The following is a 20,108-nucleotide window of genomic DNA, read 5'->3' as shown; positions in this document are numbered from 1 at the left end:
TTTAGCAATGGTATTGTGAGTGCTCTAGCAGTTTCAAGTCGGGGTAGGGGAGGTGCGAGTGTTAAGGTTAGTGTTCTTCATACAGTTATGGTTCGTGTTTTATGGATGGAGGTGTCTTGCAGGATTCGTGTTGTGGATAGTTACTTTTAAGGGTGGTATTAGTATAAGTTGTATTGCTCAGGGTATAGTGGTTAATGTTTACGGGTGTATAGGTATTGTAAAATCCGTGATATGGGTATGGTTAGATGGGAGGCCTATCATTGATGTTTAATATTATGGTTTAGGTTGGTGTTAGAGATCGTGTTAGCGCAGTTGTGAGTGTTATTGATAGGGATATTGTTGCGTTCAGTTTCATGTTAGTTTGATCGGTAAGAGTAATATTGGTGTTGAGTTATGGTTAGGGGGTAGTTTCATGGGCTAGCTGGGTAGACTTAACCGTGCGTGACAAGTGCTCTCTGTCGTGTTGGTGTGAGAGCTGTGCTTCGCTTTATTGGAAGTCCTTAATGTGAGAAGCATCGTTGGTGTGGGGTGGGTGTCTGTCTGAGTAACGTGTTCGGCGGACGGCGCTGCGCTAACCACCGCGCCACCGCTCTCAATCTCAAATCTCCCGCGTTCGCGCGCGTGACGTCACCGCGCGAGCCACGCCCTCGCCACCGCGCGGTGGGGGCTGGGGGTTGGGCTGGGTGGGGTCAAAGGTTTCGCTTCCGGCCACTGAGAGGCGGGGGGCAGCAGCAGCAGCAGCGTGAGGAGCGGATCGAGCTGAGCGGTAGCTCCGTGAGACGCGGCGCGGGTGACGAGGACGACGACGAGGACGACAACGAGGAGAGAGAGAGACGAGGTGGAGTGACTGAGAGGAGACTCCGCCGCCGACGACGAGGAGGGAGGCGGCGGCGGGATGTACCGCGCGCTGTACGACTTTCGCTCGGCCGAGGCGAACTCGCTCGCGTTCGCGGCGGGCGAGGCGTTCGTGATCCTGGAGCGCAGCAATCAGTACTGGTGGCTGGCGAGCAAGAGCAGCGGCGACGTGGGATACGTGCCTGTCACCTACATCCGCAGGGACGAGGTGAGGCGGTGACGAGCGGGACGGGAGATGCGCCGAGGGCGAGGTTGGTGACGGTGGTTGTGGTGGGTGACGGTGGTGGTGAAGGTGGTGGTGGTGGTGGGTGAAGGTGGTGGTGGTTGTGGTGGGTGACGGTGGTGGTGGGTGGTGAAGGTGGTGGTGGTGGTGGGTGAAGGTGGTGGTGGTGGTGGTGGGTGAAGGTGGTGGTGGTGGTGGGTGAAGGTGGTGGTGGTGGTGGGTGAAGGTGGTGGTGGTGGTGGGTGAAGGTGGTGGTGGTGGTGGGTGAAGGTGGTGGTGGTGGGGTGAAGGTGGTGGTGGTGGTGGTGAAGGTGGTGTGGTGGTGGGTGAAGGTGGTGGTGGTGGTGGGTGAAGGTGGTGGTGGTGGTGGGTGAAGGTGGTGGTGGTGGTGGGTGAAGGTGGTGGTGGTGGTGGGTGAAGGTGGTGGTGGTGGTGGGTGAAGGTGGTGGTGGTGGTGGGTGAAGGTGGTGGTGGTGGTGGGTGAAGGTGGTGGTGGGGGTGAAGGTGGTGTGGTGGTGGGTGAAGGTGGTGGTGGTGGTGGGTGAGGTGGTGGTGGTGGTGGGTGAAGGTGGTGGTGGGTGAAGGTGGGGTGGGTGGTGGTGTGGTGAAGGTGAAGGTGGTGGTGTGGTGGGGTGAAGGTGGTGGTGGTGGTGGGGTGAAGGTGGTGGTGGTGGTGGTGAAGGTGGTGGTGGTGGGTGAAGGTGGTGGTGGTGGTGGTGGGTGAAGGTGGTGGTGGGTGAAGGTGGTGGTGGGTGAAGGTGGTGGTGGGTGAAGGTTGTGGTGGGTGAAGGTGAAGTGTGGTGGGTGAAGGTGTGGTGGTGGGTGAAGGTGGTGGTGGTGGGTGAAGGTGGGGTGGTGTGAAGGTGGTGGTGGTGGTGGGTGAAGGTGGTGGTGGTGGTGGGTGAAGGTGGTGGTGGTGGTGGGTGAAGGTGGTGGTGGTGGTGAGTGGGTGGTGGTGGGTGAAGGTGGTGGTGGTGGTGGTGAAGGTGGTGGTGGTGGTGGGTGAAGGTGGTGGTGGTGGTGGTGGGTGAAGGTGGTGGTGGTGGTGGGTGAAGGTGGTGGTGGTGGTGGGTGAAGGTGGTGGTGGTGGTGGGTGAAGGTGGTGGTGGTGGTGGGTGAAGGTGGTGGTGGTGGTGGGTGAAGGTGGTGGTGGTGGTGGGTGAAGGTGGTGGTGGTGGTGGGTGAAGGTGGTGGTGGTGGTGGGTGAAGGTGGTGGTGGTGGTGGGTGAAGGTGGTGGTGGTGGTGGGTGAAGGTGGTGGTGGTGGTGGGTGAAGGTGGTGGTGGTGGTGGGTGAAGGTGGTGGTGGTGGTGGGTGAAGGTGGTGGTGGTGGTGGGTGAAGGTGGTGGTGGTGGGTGAAGGTGGTGGTGGTGGGTGAAGGTGGTGGTGGTGGTGGGTGAAGGTGTGGTGGTGGTGGTGGGTGAAGGTGGTGTGGTGGGGTGAATGGGGTGGTGGTGGTGGGTGAAAGGTGGTGGGTGGTGGGTGAAGGTGGTGGTGGTGGGGTGGTGGAGGTGGTGGTGGTGGGGGTGAAGGTGGTGGTGGTGGTGGGTGAAGGTGGTGGTGGGGTGGGTGAAGGTGGTGGTGGTGTGGTGGGTGAGGGTGGTGGTGGTCGGTGAAGGTGGTGGTGGTGGTGGGTGAAGGTGGTGGTGGTGGTGGGTGAAGGTGGTGGTGGTGGGTGAAGGTGGTGGTGGTGGGTGAAGGTGGTGGTGGAAGGGTGAAGGTGGTGGTGGGGTGGGTGAAGGTGGTGAAGGTGGTGGGTGGTGGTGGTGAGGTGGTGCTGGTGGTGGTGGTGGGTGAAGGTGGTGCTGGTGGTGGTGGTGGGTGAAGGTGGTGCTGGTGTGGTGGTGGGTGAAGGTGGTGCTGTGGTGGTGGTGGGTGAAGGTGGTGCTGGTGGTGGTGGTGGGTGAAGGTGGTGCTGGTGGGTGGTCGGTGGGTGAAGGTGGTGCTGGTGGTGGTGCGTGGGTGAAGGTGGTGGTGGGTGAAGGTGTGGTGGTGGGTGAAGGGGTGGTGGTGGTGTGTGAAGGTGGTGGTGGTGGGTGACGTGGTGCTGGTGGTGGACGAAGGTGGTGCTGGTGGTGGACGAGGTGGTGGTGATGGGTGAAGGTGGTGGTGATGGTGGTGGGTGAAGGTGGTGGTGATGGTGGTGGGTGAAGGTGGTGGTGGTGGGTGAAGGTGGTGGTGTGGTGGGTGAAGGTGGTGGTGGTGGGTGAAGGTGGTGGTGGTGGGTGAAGGTGGTGGTGGTGGGTGAAGGTGGTGGTGGTGGGTGAAGGTGGTGGTGGGTGAAGGTGGTGGTGGTGGGTGAAGGTGGTGGTGGTGGTGGTGGGTGAAGGTGGTGGTGGTGGTGGTGGGTGAAGGTGGTGGTGGTGGTGGTGGTGGTGGGTGAAGGTGGTGGTGGTGGTGGTGGGTGAAGGTGGTGGTGGTGGTGGGTGAAGGTGGTGGTGGTGGTGGTGGGTGAAGGTGGTGGTGGTGGTGGGTGAAGGTGGTGGTGGTGGTGGGTGAAGGTGGTGGTGGTGGTGGGTGAAGGTGGTGGTGGTGGTGGTGGGTGAAGGTGGTGGTGGTGGTGGTGGGTGAAGGTGGTGGTGGTGGTGGTGGTGGTGGGTGGTGGTGGTGGTGGTGGTGGGTGAAGGTGGTGGTGGTGGTGGTGGGTGAAGGTGGTGGTGGTGGTGGTGGTGAAGGTGGTGGTGGTGGTGGTGGGTGAAGGTGGTGGTGGTGGTGGTGGGTGAAGGTGGTGGTGGTGGTGGGTGAAGGTGGTGGTGGTGGTGGTGGTGGGTGAAGGTGGTGGTGGTGGTGGTGGTGAAGGTGGTGGTGGTGGTGGTGAAGGTGGTGGTGGTGGTGGTGGGTGAAGGTGGTGGTGGTGGTGGTGGGTGAAGGTGGTGGTGGTGGTGGTGGGTGAAGGTGGTGGTGGTGGTGGTGGGTGAAGGTGGTGGTGGTGGTGGTGGGTGAAGGTGGTGGTGGTGGTGGTGGGTGAAGGTGGTGGTGGTGGTGGTGGGTGAAGGTGGTGGTGGTGGTGGTGGGTGAAGGTGGTGGTGGTGGTGTGGTGGGTGAAGGTGGTGGTGGTGGGTGAAGGTGGTGGTGGTGGTGGTGAAGGTGGTGGTGGTGGTGGTGGGTGAAGGTGGTGGTGGTGGTGGGTGAAGGTGGTGGTGAGGTGGTGGTGGTGAAGGTGGTGGGTGAAGGTGGTGGTGGTGGTGGGTGAAGGTGGTGGTGGTGGTGGTGGGTGAAGGTGGTGGTGGTGGTGGTGGGTGAAGGTGGTGGTGGTGGTGGTGGGTGAAGGTGGTGGTGGTGGTGGTGGGTGAAGGTGGTGGTGGTGGTGGGTGAAGGTGGTGGTGGTGGTGGGTGAAGGTGGTGGTGGTGGTGGTGGGTGAAGGTGGATGAGGAGGCAGTTAACGCGGTGAGGGATGGTGAGGTGAGGGAACGATACGGGTGAATGAGTGGGGGGGGGGTGTGCTGGACTCGGTGAGGGATAACCAGAGGACGAGGTGGGTGAGATGTTCGGCATGGGAGACACTGCTGTAAATAAATAATCATGGTTATGGTTATGATGTGGTAATTGGGATGTCAATGTAGGTGGAAGAGGATGAGTTTGCGGAGGTTGGTGGGGACGAGGTGCATTAGGAGGTGGATTAGTAAGAGGTGGATGAGGTGGACGAGGAGGTGGACGAGGCGGTGGAGGAGCCGGTGAGTGAGGCAGAGCGGAGGCGGTGGATGAATGGGCAATGCGGTGGTGCAGGAAGGAAGCTGGCGGGCCGCGTGATGTTGATGCCCGCTGAGCCGTGTTTACAAAGTCATTCTAGATTTGAAGCTTTCGTGACAAAGCCACTCGGGCCGAGAGACGAGCGGGGCGATGAGATGCTCTACAACCTCCTCTACCACCTCATTTACCGCCTCTCCCATGTTCACTTTACCCGTCTTATTCGCCTCCAAAACATCATCCCCCTTCCAATAGAACCTCGCCCGCCTCATCTACAACCTGATCCCCTTTCTCTTCAACGTCACCTACCTCCTCTACAACCACATCCATCTCGATAACCTCGTCCGCGTCATCCGACACCTCGACAACGTCCTCCCCTGCAACATCATCATCCACTGCCTCTTCTGCTGCGTTCATCCACCACCTTATACACCTCGTCTGCAGCCTCATTGTCCACTTCATCCACAATCGACCATTCACCATCTCTACCTTTTGGGCCACCTACTCCACCACCTCGTCAACCTCGTCAACCTCATCAGACACCTTTTCCTCCATTGCCCGGCCTATGCATTTCACCTGTCCTAGACCCAGACCTAGAGTCCAGACCCTGCCCAAGACCATTTCCCTTTTGCCTAGCTCTCGCTGTTGCCTCCTGTCGGGCCGAAGAAGCCACCACGGGCAATGCAATGTGACATGTGACATGCGGCAGTCGAACCGCCCTTGACACATCTGCATCTGAGCTCCCAAGAGTGGATTAATGGGGTGGTCCGGTCTCTCAGAGGGGGCCACATAGGGGGGGGGGGTGTGGTCAGGGTCCGGGTGTGCAAGGCGTCCAGGAGTGGTGAATTGGGGGGTTGAAGGGGCATCTCCCTCCACCCACTGGGTCTGGTCACGTTCAAACCAGTCACAGGGGTCCTCAGCGGGGACCCTTATTCCTCAGGGGTCCTGAGGTCCCCTCCTCCCAGGGAGTCTGTTAAGTCTGCACGATCGTTTCACCAGCTGTACCTAACGACTGGGATAGAGGATAGGGCACGGCTTACAGTCTCCATGGCAAGGTAATAACTGCGCCCTGTGTGCATTGTAATTATAACCGTCGCGCTTACATGCCAGGCGTTTAAATGCCTCGCAGCTGCGTGCCTTGCAAGCGTATTAAGCTTTGAGATGACAGACGGTGGTGATGCCCACCACTCTCCGCCTGAAATATCCACTGGAAAAAGCGTTCGGCGCTTGATGTGAATAATCCGGCGATCGATGCTTGGCCGGTGCTTGACGTGATACGTAATCCTCTGCGGCATGAAGAGGCAGGCCCCACGCTACCTCAGCCGCTCTTGCTCCGACGGTGTCCGTGGGCAGCAATTCCCTATAGTTGGGATCTGCTAGCCTCGTTGAGTCTCAAGACCCTCATGGCATGAAGTTCCTGCCAGGAGGTTCCTGCCATGGTGGCTTTTTAAACCGCACAGGAGGCGTAGGCGAAAGCTCAGAAAAGGCATGCTGTTGGGCATGGGCAGGGTTTGGACTAACAGAAGGGCTCTTCTCGAGGGAAATTAAACAAACGTTTGTGATGCTGCGTTGGCGGTAGTGCACAAGCACACATTATGTACATTTCACACTTTTGTCAATACCACTGCTGTACATAAGAAAACAAATATTATAGGTGGCTTCTTGGGCAATGACCGTTCTTCGTGAGTGAATAATGGTTGGAGATGGCACCATCGCACCATGGGGGCCTGATATAAATATGGTTTCATAATATTTCTAGCCGCAGTAGGTCATGTAAACAATTTCACGGTAGCCATGTATTGAGTAATAGACCCACAACTCTTCAATCATAATTTTAAAAAATGTCAGAATTAATGTGTTTTGCGTAAACTAATCTTGGCGCATCATCGGGGGCAGGGCGTCACGTGGCAGAGCGCTCGGGTAGAGAAGTGAGCCACGGTCCACAGAGCGGCGAGGGCCGCTGCGTCGCACGGCGCTCTTGGGGCCGCAGCCGCTGTCAGTGCAGATTTACGGCATCGGTAGCCGGGAGGGTGCGTGGGACACGACGATTCCGTGCGACGCTCTTTAACAAGGGGTGGCTCCCGGAGGAGTGCGATGCGCGGCACAGATGAGACAGGACAGAGAGCTCGGACAGGACAGCCTGGGTGAGGTGGACAGTACAGGGAGTACAGTTGAGAGTGTGGGCCAGACCAGAAGTCGGTTATAATTATAATTACGGCAGCATTGATAGCTGAAATTACCATTACATTTACATTGTGATTGACATTCATTACGAACCACACAACAATTACAATGGTGATTGACCCCAGGGTCCATGCGGACACCATAAAGACACGACGCAAAGCCTGAGCGAGGTGATTGGTACAGACAGGACGGACGGTATGAATGAGGCAGACAATCTGACGGAGACAGGGCTGTTCGTGTTGAGTCCTCACTGTCCGCCCAGATCTCCATTGCAGAAGACATCAGCCATCACGTCGGGCTGTCACCCTCTTTAAATATACAGCAGCGTACCAATCTAGCACGGCGTGTAAACAGGGTCTTGCACGGCTCGCTCGTGCCAAACATGTACATACAGGCGCCGCTCATTCAAAGCGGCCTAGCGCCTCTGGGGAGCCAGTGCTTTGAGGTTATCCTGTTATGCATCACAGCTGCTCTAATGCATTCATTGCTGTACCAACCCCGGGAAATTAGCATTTGAAAGAAAGCATAATTTCTTAATTGAGCACGAAAGCCGCTCGAGATGGTGAGCACTGTGATTTTTTTTTTCCGCAGAGCGAATTGAATATTAAGGAGTAAAAACAAACGCGCGAGCGGGGCTGCGGTGCCGCGCGTATTTACGGCGGACTTCACGGAGTGTGGAATCTCAATTGGCCTTGACGCTCACCCGGCCACAGAGAGCCGCAGGGATGGAGGGAGGGGATCTGGTGTCAGAGAGGCCACCCTGGGTTTTGCGTTCCTGTGCCTCCATCGTGCCACGGCTCCACGGGGCCCCGGGCTTGGCGCTGTCCTTCTGTTATTTTTGGTAAAGTGCTGCGACTCTTCTTATTGAATTTGCTGTCAGTCCCCGGCTCTGCGGCCTCGACTTTAACGAGCGGTGAGGATTTACGGCTCTCTGAATGTCCCAGGCACCCTGCGTCTCTGGCTCTGCGTGTGGCCCAAGACTCTGCCTCTTTTATTACTGCACGCTGCACGCCTCTGCAGTGGTTGGGGCAGGGGGTGCGAGAGCACCAGGAATGGCCGCAGCAGAAACATTTTTCCCTGTTCGAACCCGGGCAGATACAAAACAACAACTCCTCAGCGGGCTCTTCGGCACAAGTGGGAAAATCACCAGATTCCACTTCCAAGGACAATAAATCTGGGTGTTAAATAGGAGCGGGGAAACCTAAATCTCCCGCTCCGTCCCTGCGCGTGAATGAGCGCGACCTGCGAGGTTTTCTTGTTCGTGCTGGCGGCGTCGATAAACACTGCTCTCGCCGACGTTCGGAAGGGTTGTAGCGGTCATTGATTTGGCCGATTTGCAGGGCCAGCGTGGGGGTTTGGTGGGGGGGAGCCACGGGGTGGTGGTGGTTGGTGGCGGGGGGCTTGGACTGTCACAGTAATCTGACCCCGGGACAAAAAAACAACTGCGCAGAACGTGTGACATAACTCCACGTGCAACCCCCCACCCCCCTTCCCCGGGTTTCATCAGCGTAATGGAATTGCCCGCGGGAGGGTGCAGGAATAGGGGGGGGGGAGGTTGTGTCAAAACAAGCCGACACCTTATTGTTGCTGCATTCTGCGCCCTCCGTTTGGCTCATTGCGAGCGGTGTTCTTCGTGCGCAAAACCCACTGCTGCTGCGTTATCGCATAAGCGCCGCGTGGCAGCGAATCGTGCGAGCGAGGGAGGGGAGCGGTGATGAATTCCCATCGCTGTGATTTAACCTTGACTCAAATCGGGGACCTGTGCATCATCTTACCGGTTGATTTCTGCTGCATCTATTTTTAACTGGAAAATCGGTTGCCAAATCTTGGCTGTTCTGCGGATGACACAGCTGGCTTGAGGAAATGCAATGATGTGTGGGGCTTCCCTTACAGAACAGTCCATTCGGCAATTAGGACAAAGAGCTAAGCTTGGCACCTCTTTGTTTGTGATTACTCGGCCAGTAAAATCCATTTTCGGTGACAGCTATACAATATATAACTGTCAACAGTTGACTCGGTAAGGCGTTCCTGAAAATATAGAGGACGGTTACAGTGTTAGAGGGGAGCACAGTGACACAGTGGTTAGCACATTGTGCTTTGAACCCGGCTCGAATCTTGGCCACGGCTAAAATCAGTGGTGAGTGATATCTGAACTGATCCTGGTTCTCTCCTTGACCGACCTGCAGTAACCAGTGGTCAAACAAACTGCATGGCTGACAGGTCGTTGGGAGACCTTCATCCGACAGCGAATTGACGAAGGGCTGTACACATTGTTGAAGGACTGGAGTTTTGGAACTCCGTTCCTCAAGACTAACCTCAGGCCTGGTTTACCAGTTTTCATGCGTATGCAGTTTGTGACTATTTAATTTACATTTCAATGGTGGATAAGGATTTGCAAAAATGAAAAGGTGGAATGGAGTGGATCTCGTCATGAGGAATGGAGTTTGATCAGCACTGGTCTAGGCCATTAAATTGATTTTGGGAGCTCAGCAGGAAAGAGTTATTATTCCTTTTTTTTCAGGTCATCCAACCGAAGACAGAAATTCAGATTCCTTGCAGAGACTCATTGCGTTCATCTCCTGTACAGCGTGGAGTGTTGCTCAAAGTGCAGCTGCACTGCAGCGGAGCAGTAAATCACAGTGTTGTACAGCAAGGCCCTCTGGTAATGGGGGATATTATTATTAAGACTCCACAAAACGTTTGGACTTCATGTAGAGAACCTTATTGAAATAAAGTGAATTCCTGCTCAAATGAATGTTGAGGCATCGGTGCTCATCTCCTGTTCACGGCCCTGCAGTGCCAGTGGTGGAAATTCCACATTCCTTTTATTGTGGGCGAGTCTATCCATCGGACAAACAATGTTGACTTTCCTACAAAGCGGTCGCAATTTTATTGACCGTGGAGGGATGATGAGCTGAGTCAACCCTCAACTAGGATTAGGACTCTAGCAACCTTTCGATTGGGAGCCGCTCGCTCCACAACCTGAGCCACCAACGCCGGCTTACCTTTCCTACCTTGAGACACATGGACACACAACGCGCACACGCGTGCCCTCGGTACGAACGTTTGCTCGAGCAGGCATTGCATTCTTGTTTTGCTAAATTCAATCGGAGTGCATCGCTGTATTGTTCCTCTCTGTCTTTTCCAATTCTCTTTGCGTTTTTTTTGCGACGCAAATGAAAATCCATGCGGACGCACGACAAAAAACCAGGATGGCTCCGTTTGATTTTCCAATAGGTCATCTTAATTTAGCAGTGTTCCGCACACGGGTGCGCCGTGTCCACCGTGACCAGCCAGGCACACCGCGACGTGGTCGTGAACGCACAGCGGTTCAGCCACGACGGCGCCTTTAAAATGTGTTTTCCGTGACAGGAGTCAAAATCTGCGTAGAGTGGGACGACGACTAGAGCCGAGTCGAGTGTCTGATGGAAATTCTCTCCCTGCTCACACGAGGATCGCGGCAAAATTCGACGTTCTTATGGTTGGGTGCTTTTCTGTCAACTTATGAGTGCACGGACCGTCGGCTTTTTGGCAATCGACTTCTGGATGTGGGGGGTCTTTGACCTTGACGTCACCATGCTGGTCAGCGCGGTTTGATGAAGGTTGCGTTAGAGGTGGGAGCGCAGAAGTACAGGAAGATGGAAACTGTTTCTGCACTGCCTTCCACTTTCAAACAGGGAAGCCCCGTAGCCTGTAACATCTGTTATCACTCACGGTGGTCGCCCATCCAAGCTCTGTCCACGCTCTACCCTGGGCGGTGACGCGGCCCAGCGGTAACGCACTCGGCGCTTGTTGTCAAGAGGTTCACGGTTCGAATTCACAGGGCGACATAATTAATACTGCACTGTGCCCAGCCCGGCATGCGTGATTGACGTGAGCAGCCCCACCGTGTGCCCCCTCCCCCTTCAGACCGAGAACAAGGATGCGGTCATCCTGTCCATTGACCGCGCCATCGAGGCGATCCACAACATTGCCATGGAGCACAGCGGGAAGTACACGCTCGAGCAGAGGGAGGTGCTGCAGTAAGTACCGCGCACTCACTCGCTCTCACGCACCAACTCACACCCACACACACAAAGACAAACGTGCTCCGTATAGCCGTTAATGGACTGTTGGGCCAAGTGCTGGGGTGTGTGGCCATTACCACGCCCAGCCTCCATTGTCTCCCCAATGCGGATGTTTACAGACCACACGAGGTACTCATTAAAGGCCAAGTCGACCTAGGGGAGGCCCAGGACCAGTTGAAATATCACTCATGTTGGCTGTGAGCGGGAATGGAACTCGGTTCGCCGGGTTCGTATCACAGTTCGCTAACCAGTGCGCCATCGCTCCCAATGCTCACCCGGAATGGCGTGTGTGCCTCTACTATTGCTCAAACACACGCTTACCCATCAACACTTAAATGCAGCAACAACAACAGCCACTATTTTCCACAAAGCGATAGTGACGTAAACACAGCGTTTGTGCCAGGCTAGGTGCACTTTTGAGGCCATCACGTGAAGCTTCGAAGGCTGACTGCTGGCAGGAGGTCCCAGGACAGACCCACGAAAGCTTTAAATCGAAATTTGACTGAGATAACTCACATATGCACCACGTGTGATTCTCATTGTGCCACTTTACAAAATTTTAGCTGCCCAGCACTCTGCTTGTTGTTGTGAGAGTTGCTGCATTGTGTGTACGCGCACATACACATACACTCATGCATGTGTGTCTACATGCCCACTCGTGCAATGACACACAAACATGATTGGCCACTTGCTCGCTCGCACGCATGCAGCAAGCCCACCGCTCACTGGTGCGCGTGAACACACAACCTTGCACTGATGCATGCAATATGCACTCGCTCACACACGCACATCGTACGCTTGCTCGCGCACATTAACACATAGCTGCCCGCTCACGCACGCAGCGAACACTGCACACACGCAGCGAACACTGCACACACGCGCACACCCGCTTGCTCGTACACACATGCACACAGCGCCCCAACACACACACGTGCATACATTTGCATCCAGTTGATCATGAATGCATGCCACATGCCATGCGCTTGTGATCGCACCATGCTACACACACGCACGCTATTAAAGAAAAATGCGCAGGTTAATTGGGGCTTAATTTCTCACTCATTATTTTCTTGGTCATTATTTTCTCAGTCGCTAATTGGTCTGGCGTAGATGGCACGTGACCAGTATCAACTACAGCCACAGCCGTAGAGAGAGAGATGGAGGTTTATAGTGGATGTGATTTTCTGGGTGCGCAAATATTTTTCTGTTTTGCTGACCTGGACACGACCTGGTTGAAGTTAAGCCTCTCGGTGTGCTTTGTTCACCGAATGTGAGAGGATTGTTGATTGCATGCGTGCGTGCGTGTGTTTGACACAGATTACACTAGTGCGCGGTTTGCTGTCCTCACCCATTGAGCGTGACCTAGAAGAAGCACGAGTACGTGCGGATGCGCTGCACTGACTTGACGCTTCTTCCGCACGACACTGCGTTGTCTACCAGGGCCCTCGCGGCGGCTGACACGAAGCCCCCTTGGCGATTCTGTCTGTGCCGTGTCACCCACCCCCCGCAGGAAGCTGATCCACCACCGCAAGGAGACGCTGGCCAAGCAGGGCCAGGCCCGCGCGTCCCAGCGGCCGACCATCCTGACCCCGGCGTCGAGCGAGCACAAGCTGGCCGAGCGAGGGAGCGCACGGGGCTCCGACAGTGGGGGCGGCGGGGCAGGCACAGGCACCCCCTCCGCCGCCGGGTCCCTGGAGGACGACGAACTCAGCCCCTACCAGGTGAGAAGGGGGCCCGGCGGGGGGGGGTGGGGTCCCCGCGTAACGAGGTCATGCGGGGGTCGCGCTTTTGTTCACGCTCCTCTTAATCCGCGATTAAAGACCCTGTACGGAACGAGGCTCGGAGCGCCTCTCCCCTTAATTGGTCGTCGCTCAAGCAACTCTGAGGGCGGAGGTCACGCGAGTGAGAGTGAAGGGACGCCTGTCTGGTAGACGCGTGCTGCTGATTGGGGATTCGCGGGTCGCCGTCTCATCTGCGCCGCCGACGCAACGGTGAGACCGCGTGGCAGCAGCTGTGCGGTGCATCGCAGCGCCATGCAGCGTGGTGCTGTCACGTGGGCGACAGCAGTGGAGGGAGAGGTGGCGGGGTGGCAACCTGGCCCCGAGATAACTCCAGAGGCTCGTGTAGAGAATCTTCGTTAAAACAAGTCAGAGTGGCTTCCTTCTCAAATGAGTCATGGGGCAGTGCTCATCGCCGCCTGTTTGCAGCGTTGAATGCACAACGTTATGCTTGCGATCCCTTACCGATGTACGTGGCCACGACTGCGTTACTCGCGGCAATCATCATCCCTGACGCCGAGGGCACCGAGGGCACCGAGGGCACGTCCAAGCTTGCTCAAATGGTCACTTCTCCATCGCTTCTCCATCATAACTTCTCCATCAACGCTTGTCCCTCTCTTGCTGCCTCTCTCTGCGTCACCACCCCCCTGCTCTGCCGTTCACTGACCCCTGCACGCCACCTCTCTCTCTCTTCTCTCTTCCCCGCGGAATTCTCACGCACAGGTGCCACCCCAGCCACGCCGCGCGGCCCCGGTCGTCCCGGCCCAGCCCGAGAAGACGCGCAGCTACCCGCTCGATAAGCTCACGGACACCAATCAGAACGGTGAGGCCTTCTCCGCCAGCTGCCGGCCACGTCGCGGGCAGGCAGATGGGAAGGAGAACTCGCGATGACTGTCGCCGCAACGCCATCGGCCGAGTGGGAGTGGGGGGGGGGGTGGCTACCTTCGACTCCAGCAGATGCAGCAGGAGCAGCGGCGATAGTAGTGGTAGTGATGGCAACAGCAGCCGCTATGAGTCCATCTTGAGGACAGAAGCAGTCGTCTCTACGTTTCGCTGATGCCTGCAGAGGATGGCCGCGTGTTCAGCTCGATTTTGTTGGTGTGCTGTCAATATGAATAATAACTGTCCGGCCACACCTGTCGGCTCTCTCTTTGGAGCTGGTGGCCTGGCCAAGGCTGAGAGCATCGCTCACCCGTCGGGGTGGGCACCTGCCGCGTGCGTTCAGGGGCGCGTGGATAGGAGTCGCGCCCGCGTCCCTGGTGTCTGCGAGCAGCGCTGCCTCTGCGTGTAGCTCTTTTGTTTTTGTTCCCAGTCTGCAGCGTTGTCCGATTGTGTTGATGGCTTTTCTTATTATCTACAGAGGGTGCTGAATTTGAATTAGGTGCTCGCTGCTGCCCTGCTCCCCCCGCCCCCCCCATCCAGCCCCCCGCTCACACCAGGGAGCTGCTCCACGCTGGGGTGTGACAATTGGGGTGTTTAGAGTTCGTGGAAACGCGCACGCATGCCGAGTGGAGGAATTTTAACGAGGCACCATCACAACCACGATAAAAGCCAGATGCTCGTTAGTGTGAGATAAATCAGTATTATTTATTTTGACATTTAATTGGTAAGTCATTACTGGCATTGCTTGTTGATGTGTTCTGTAAGGCAGTGCTGGTTGATGAGACCGTGTGACAGATTCTGAGATGAATGCCCAAGCTTCAGGATTCTCTTCCTCCATTGTCACCGTTTTTTTCATTATTGAATTTTATTGAATTCTTCCAGTGCACTGGCGGGCAACGCTTCTAAGTTGAGCCATCCATACATCGTCTCTGCACGTGATTTGGATGTGTTCAGCTCCAGCATCGGTGTTTGAATCATGGGGGAGAGTGAAGTGGGAGGTGGAGTTCCCAATTGAATGGTGGAGGAGCCGCGGTTCTGGATTCGCGTTGGCCGTATAACCCTTGTTGTCATGTGCCTCTGCTGCGGCCACCATTGACCCCCCGTTCTGTTTTTCCGCCGGCAGGTGGAGTGGCACTAAAATCCCAGAAATCGCATCCCGCGCCCGCCCCTCCCCCCAGCCCCTCCCGCTCATCCGCGACCTCATCCGCATCGCCCGCCCCATCTCCCTGTGCCACCGCATCCATTTGCTCGAGCAGTGACGTCATCTCGAGGGACGCTGCGGACGAGGTGGCTAGGGGCAGAGGAGAACGGGTGGCGCCCGCGTTTAGCGACGGTTCTCGGTGGACCGCGGGGGGGAGCAGCGGTGGCGGCACCGGGCCCGAGCGGCCGTCGGCAGGCGTGAGCGCCGTGGCCTCGGTCTCATTCTCGGTGGGCGGCGAGGCCGTAGAGCGGCGCCTTCCGTCGCCACCGCTCAGAAACTCCGAGTCGCTCCAGGGCGGCCCGGCGATCCCGGAAGCGCCGACGGAACCGCGCCCGGTCCCGGCGCGGAACGCGGCGGCCTCGCCACCGGCGGGGGACGTTTGGCCCACGCTCTCGGCCTTCGGCGATTCCTCCTCCTCCCCCCCCTCATCCTCCTCCTCCGCCCGTTCGGCACCTCCTTCCGGACTGCCTCCCTCGCTGGCGTCGCAGCGGGACTCGCCCAGACCGCCGCCGGCACCTTCGGAGGCGCGGCGTGACAACTCGCGGCTCTTCCCGGGCGTGGCGAGCGCAGGAAACGGCGCCCGCCGCGGGCCGCCGGGTTTGCTGGCGGGGCTGGAGATGCGCGAGGCCCCGCCGCCTCCGCTGCCGGCACGGGTGACCGCCGCCGCCGGCGCGGGAGTCTCGGGCTCCACCGGGAGGCGGCCGCATTGGAACCCACCAAACTTCACGCAGTTAGTTCAGAAGCTGCTGTCGCCCGAGCGCCGGAAAAGGGCAGGTAACGACGCTGCTCCCGCTGACGGCTGGCGAGGCTTTGCTCCGGGCGAGCGCCTTCCCCCATAACAGCAATAACCGCGACGCTGACGCCGGAGCGCGATGATTCTCCGCGCTTGCTTGTTCGGGTACCGCGAGCCCGCGTGGCTGCGGTGCATTGCAACGAGCTCCAACAACTGAGATCGTTCGGTTGTTGAATTAGACAGAGGAGGGGGTGGGGCGGTGGGGGGGTGGTACGAGGGATGTAGAACTGGTGAGGGAGCGCATTACGGCCTTCGGCGTGCGGTTCGTCATGGGGGGGCTCGCTGGCTGGGCGGGGGGATGGGGGTGGTCCGGCCGCACGGAAGCAATTAACGTCGCCACCTGGAATGCGCGTGGCTCCACTCTCACCTTCAGCTCCCCCCCCCGCCTCTCACCCACTCACCCACTCACCCCACCCTCTCACCTCCTCGCCAAACCCCTTTTCCTGGGCCACGGCACAGCCAGACGGCTCACTTCCGTCGGACCGACGTTTTAATTGCAGCTTTGGATGGAATGAATGACTTGGATTGTAGCTCAGTTGCGGGTGAGCATGGCTCTTTGCTGCTTCATTTTTAAACATTACCAGATGTCTCCAAAGCCGAGTGACGTGAAGCTGGGCCTCTGGGCGTGTCTGTTGGCACGTGGTCCTTAACAAACACTCCCTTGTGTGACCACTCCCCACCACTCCCTCGTGCAACTGTGCAACCGCTTATCCCTGCTGCGCCTGCCTCCTCACTGGAACCCTCGTGCTCCTTGGCTCTCCGCTTGTGTGTGTCTTTGTGTACACCTTTGTGTGTGGGGTGCATGTGTGTGTGTGTGAGCTTGGTGTTGTGCTAGGTCTGTGTGGCGTCTGCAGTGGAAGTGCCACTAACCCAGCCCAGTCCCTCTCTCACTAGCTGCAGGCGCCCCAGCGCTTGCCCTGGCCGCACCCTTCCCACCAACACGGCCTCCACGTTCGGCGTGTTCCCCGAATCCTCCTCCAGGCTCCTCCGCTCCTCCTGGGATGGACGGTCCTCTCCGATTGCCCCCTCCCTCCTGCCATGACTTCCGACGTAGTCCTCCGTTGACTCCTGTTTTCCTGTCTCTCCCCGACCTGTCTCTGCCCCTTCTTTTCTCCCTCCGACAATCCCGCCTCCCTTGTCTCTCCCTCTCCTGTCCATCCTGCCCCCCACGAATCTCCTCGCCTTCCTCGCCGCCCACTGAACCCCCGGCCCTTCAGCCTGCGACGACACACAGGGCAACTCCCTCGCGGGTTCGTCCATCGCCCCCCCTTCCACACGCAATGCCTCCGGCTTCTTCCCCTCGATCTTCGCCGCCTCCACGGCCGGTGCCCCCGCCTCTCGCGCTCGCTCTCGTGACCGCTCCTTCTCTCTCCCCTCCGACGATGACGACGGCGCCGCCGCCGCTGCCACCGTCGCCGCCTCCCCGCGGCGGGAGCAGGAGCGGGCGTCGCAGCGCCACAACGGCACGCTGTTCAGCGAAATAGCCGGCAGGGACTTCCCGCGCGTGCACGCCAAGGACGTGCAGAGCTACAAGGCGGCCGAGAGCGACAGCTCCGACGCGTCCGGCCACTCTACCGGGTCGAACTCGTCTCGCGATGGCAACGAGAAGGTGCCGGCCGACAGCCGGTCGGACGAGAACTCGTGCGGCGACGACGACGACGACGATGATGGTGGTGGCGCCGCCGGTGCCGCCGCTCCCGAGCCCACGCCGGAAAACATGGATGCGGCCGTGGGCCCTGCGGGCGGTGGCAGAGGTGGCGACGCCACGGAGGAGCGGCTGGGCCCCGGTTCGCCGCTCGCTCGGCACGCGACGCCGGAGGTGGCGGCGGCGAACGGCGCCGAGTCCCCTTTGAGACGGAGAGACGCGCTGCTCCGGCGCCTCGACTCGCCGCTCAAGCGTTCAGAGTCGCTGTTTGACCGCTTGGATTCGCCGGTCCGGTCGTGCGGTTCCCCCGTGCGCTGCGCCGACTCCCCCGTGCGCTTCACCGACTCCCCCGCACGCTGCCACGGTTCCCCCGCTCACCGCCCCGGAGGCTCTCAGGCCCAGCGCCCCGCCTTCCCGGCACAGGCCACCAGCGGCGCCGGATCCCCGCTGCGCCGCAGCGTAGAGTCCCCCGGTCAGACGACGCCCGCGGCCTCCCCGCCCGTACGCGGTGACGCGTCGGTCAACGGCGCGAGCGAGCCGCCGTTGGGATCCCCCCCCCCGTCCTCCCCGCCATCGCACGAGGTAGCACGAGCGCAGGTAGGGCGGCGGTCGCCGGAGCGGGCGGAGCCCTCCGTGGCGCCGTCGGATAACGGTCGGGCACGGCTGAGCTCCGTGTCGCCCCCCTCGCCGGCAGCGGAGGACGGCGGCGGAGGAGGAGGCGGCACCGGCGCGGTTCCCCGCACCATGGGCGTGGAGCTGACGGAGCTGGTGCGGCGCAACACGGGGCTGAGCTACGAGCTGTCGCGCGTCGCCATCGGCACCGTGGTCGGGCACATCCGCGACACACTGCCCGACACCGCCGACATCATGGAGGACATCCTCCTGTCGCTGCTCACACAGCAGGTGGGGGGTCAGGGTGGGGCTCGGGAGGCTGGGGGTGAGCGGCACGAGATGAGGGGCTGAGGAAGGGAGGGGTGGTGGACGAGGGAACAGGAAGTGGGGAGTGGCAGCAACAGAGGTACAATTGGATGGAGGCCCCAAGGGTCAAAGGTCAGGGAGTTGGAAATGAAAGCTGAAAGATGAGTGGAGGGTGTGGAGCACGGTAGGGGGGAAGCCCTTTTCCCGACATCTGGACGTTGACACGTCGCATGTCAAGACGCTGAGACCTCCTTTCCCCACCGCTGTGCAGTTCCACTTCTGTGTGACCATCACACGCTCGATTATTCGCCAATTCAGCAGTTGGGTCGGGTCACGTTGTGCAGGGTTCGTGACGACGTTGGATTTTAACCTGACCGAGATTACGCTCGGATAGCCGGACGTGGCGGCTCAGAAGCTGACTTTAAACCCTGCTTTTTATTCCGGTTGGAGCCCTGACACCTCGCACATCTTCAAGCCAATTAATTTGATGCTGGGTGTTGGGAGCCATCTGTCCCTGAGCCCCCGCGCCCTTCGTAGAGGAAACAGATTTTCGCCGAATGGCAACGTGGTGAGGGCTTCTATCATCGATCGCACCTTGAGATGGATGCTGAACACATCTCTAAGGACGCGTTATGTAATGCCCGGCGACCGTTTCTCAGCTTTTTCCGTGAGATATTAAATGCCGCGAGCGCGGCGGATATTCGAAAGTCCTATAAATACGCGCTGTGATGTCAGTTTAAAAATAACAAATTGAAAAGCCAAGGTGACCCCCTCTCCAGCCGCGTACGCCAACGACGCCAACGACGCCAACGACGCCCGCACGAGGCTTGACGATGATGGTGGCCCCTTTGGCCCGATCGCTATCGAACAACAGGCCCCTCAGCTCAGTGGGCCTCGCCCGGAATAAACGGACCCAACTGACTGACGGTGACGAGTGAGGTCAGGGCCGACGGTGGGATCAGTGTCGTGTTGTTCACGCTGAGCTGCCTCGCCGCGGCTTTGGTTTTGTAGGCGGAGGAGGAAGAGGAGGAGAAGGCGCCCAGCGAGGCGGTAAGCCCCTCAACCGTTCTCTCTGCTGTTCCTGCCCTCTCCCAACTAATGTGTGCGGTGTCCCGATGCCTGTGGTATCCTAACGCGTGCAGTCTCCTAACCTGTGCGGTGTGCTCATGTGTGCAGTGTCCCAACATCTGTAGTGCCCTAACATATGCAGTGTCCCAACCTGTGGTGTCTTAACGTGTGCAGTGTCACAACAATTGCGGTGTGCTAATGTGTGCAGTATTCCAACACCTGTCGTGCCCTAACGCGTTCAGTGTGCTAACGCGTGTAGTGCCTTAACGTGTGCAGTGTTCTAACGCGTGCAGTGTTCTAACGCGTGCAGTGTCCAAATAAGTGCCGTATTCTAATCCAAGCCACGTTCTAACGCCGTGCCTTGTCTGAGCGCCTTGGCGAGGCTGCGCTGTTTGCATCCCTAGCATGGAGGGTGAGGTTCAGCCTCTCTTCTCTTCTCCACACTCTGCCTGCCACTAATGACAGCCTGTCGCTGCGTGTGTTCCCTGAGTCGGTTGGACGTTTGACGTGATTCCTCCTCTCTTAACCGCTCCGCTGCTTTTCTCAAATCAGTGATGTGTATTCAAGTGTAATAAGTATGGGAAATAAGTTTTTATACGGAGATTCTATAATCCAAAAAACATGTCACTGAAGACCAGAACAAATATTTATTTATCTATAATTATTTTATTTTCATGGATTTAGGATACAGGGAAATGGAATAAGCACCCGTAAGTGTTTTGTTTGTGCAAGTGGGATGTCTTCGAATTTGTGACTGGGCATACGCAGCGATTACCCCATTAGACTGCGCCGTGGGGAATGTAGTTG

General features: G+C 58.2%; 1 protein-coding gene across 4 annotated transcripts in view; it reads left to right on the top strand.

The window, feature by feature from the left end:
• The first annotated feature begins 715 nt into the window (after positions 1-715).
• The window catches only part of NCKIPSD (NCK interacting protein with SH3 domain), a 28,476-nt gene continuing 9,083 nt past the window's right edge, over positions 716-20,108 (top strand). The window contains exons 1-7 of one of the 4 annotated variants that reach the window (XM_061567154.1): positions 716-1,063; positions 10,859-10,971; positions 12,527-12,737; positions 13,518-13,617; positions 14,800-15,651; positions 18,010-18,218; positions 19,245-19,283. In XM_061567154.1, coding sequence (XP_061423138.1) covers positions 896-1,063; positions 10,859-10,971; positions 12,527-12,737; positions 13,518-13,617; positions 14,800-15,651; positions 18,010-18,218; positions 19,245-19,283 — 1,692 coding nt within the window. In that variant the 5' untranslated portion in view covers positions 716-895. Of the gene's footprint in view, positions 1,064-10,858; positions 10,972-12,526; positions 12,738-13,517; positions 13,618-14,799; positions 15,652-16,887; positions 18,219-19,244; positions 19,284-20,108 lie in introns of all 4 variants that reach the window. The other 3 variants (XM_061567151.1, XM_061567153.1, XM_061567152.1) reach the window with 3 other exon arrangements.

Source organism: Lethenteron reissneri, chromosome 38 (assembly GCF_015708825.2).
Source record: "Lethenteron reissneri isolate LAM-NWPU_2019-01 chromosome 38, ASM1570882v1, whole genome shotgun sequence".
Lineage (NCBI taxonomy): Eukaryota > Metazoa > Chordata > Hyperoartia > Petromyzontiformes > Petromyzontidae > Lethenteron > Lethenteron reissneri.
Note: the sequence above shows the minus strand (reverse complement) of the source record. Positions and strands in the feature narration are given on the sequence as shown.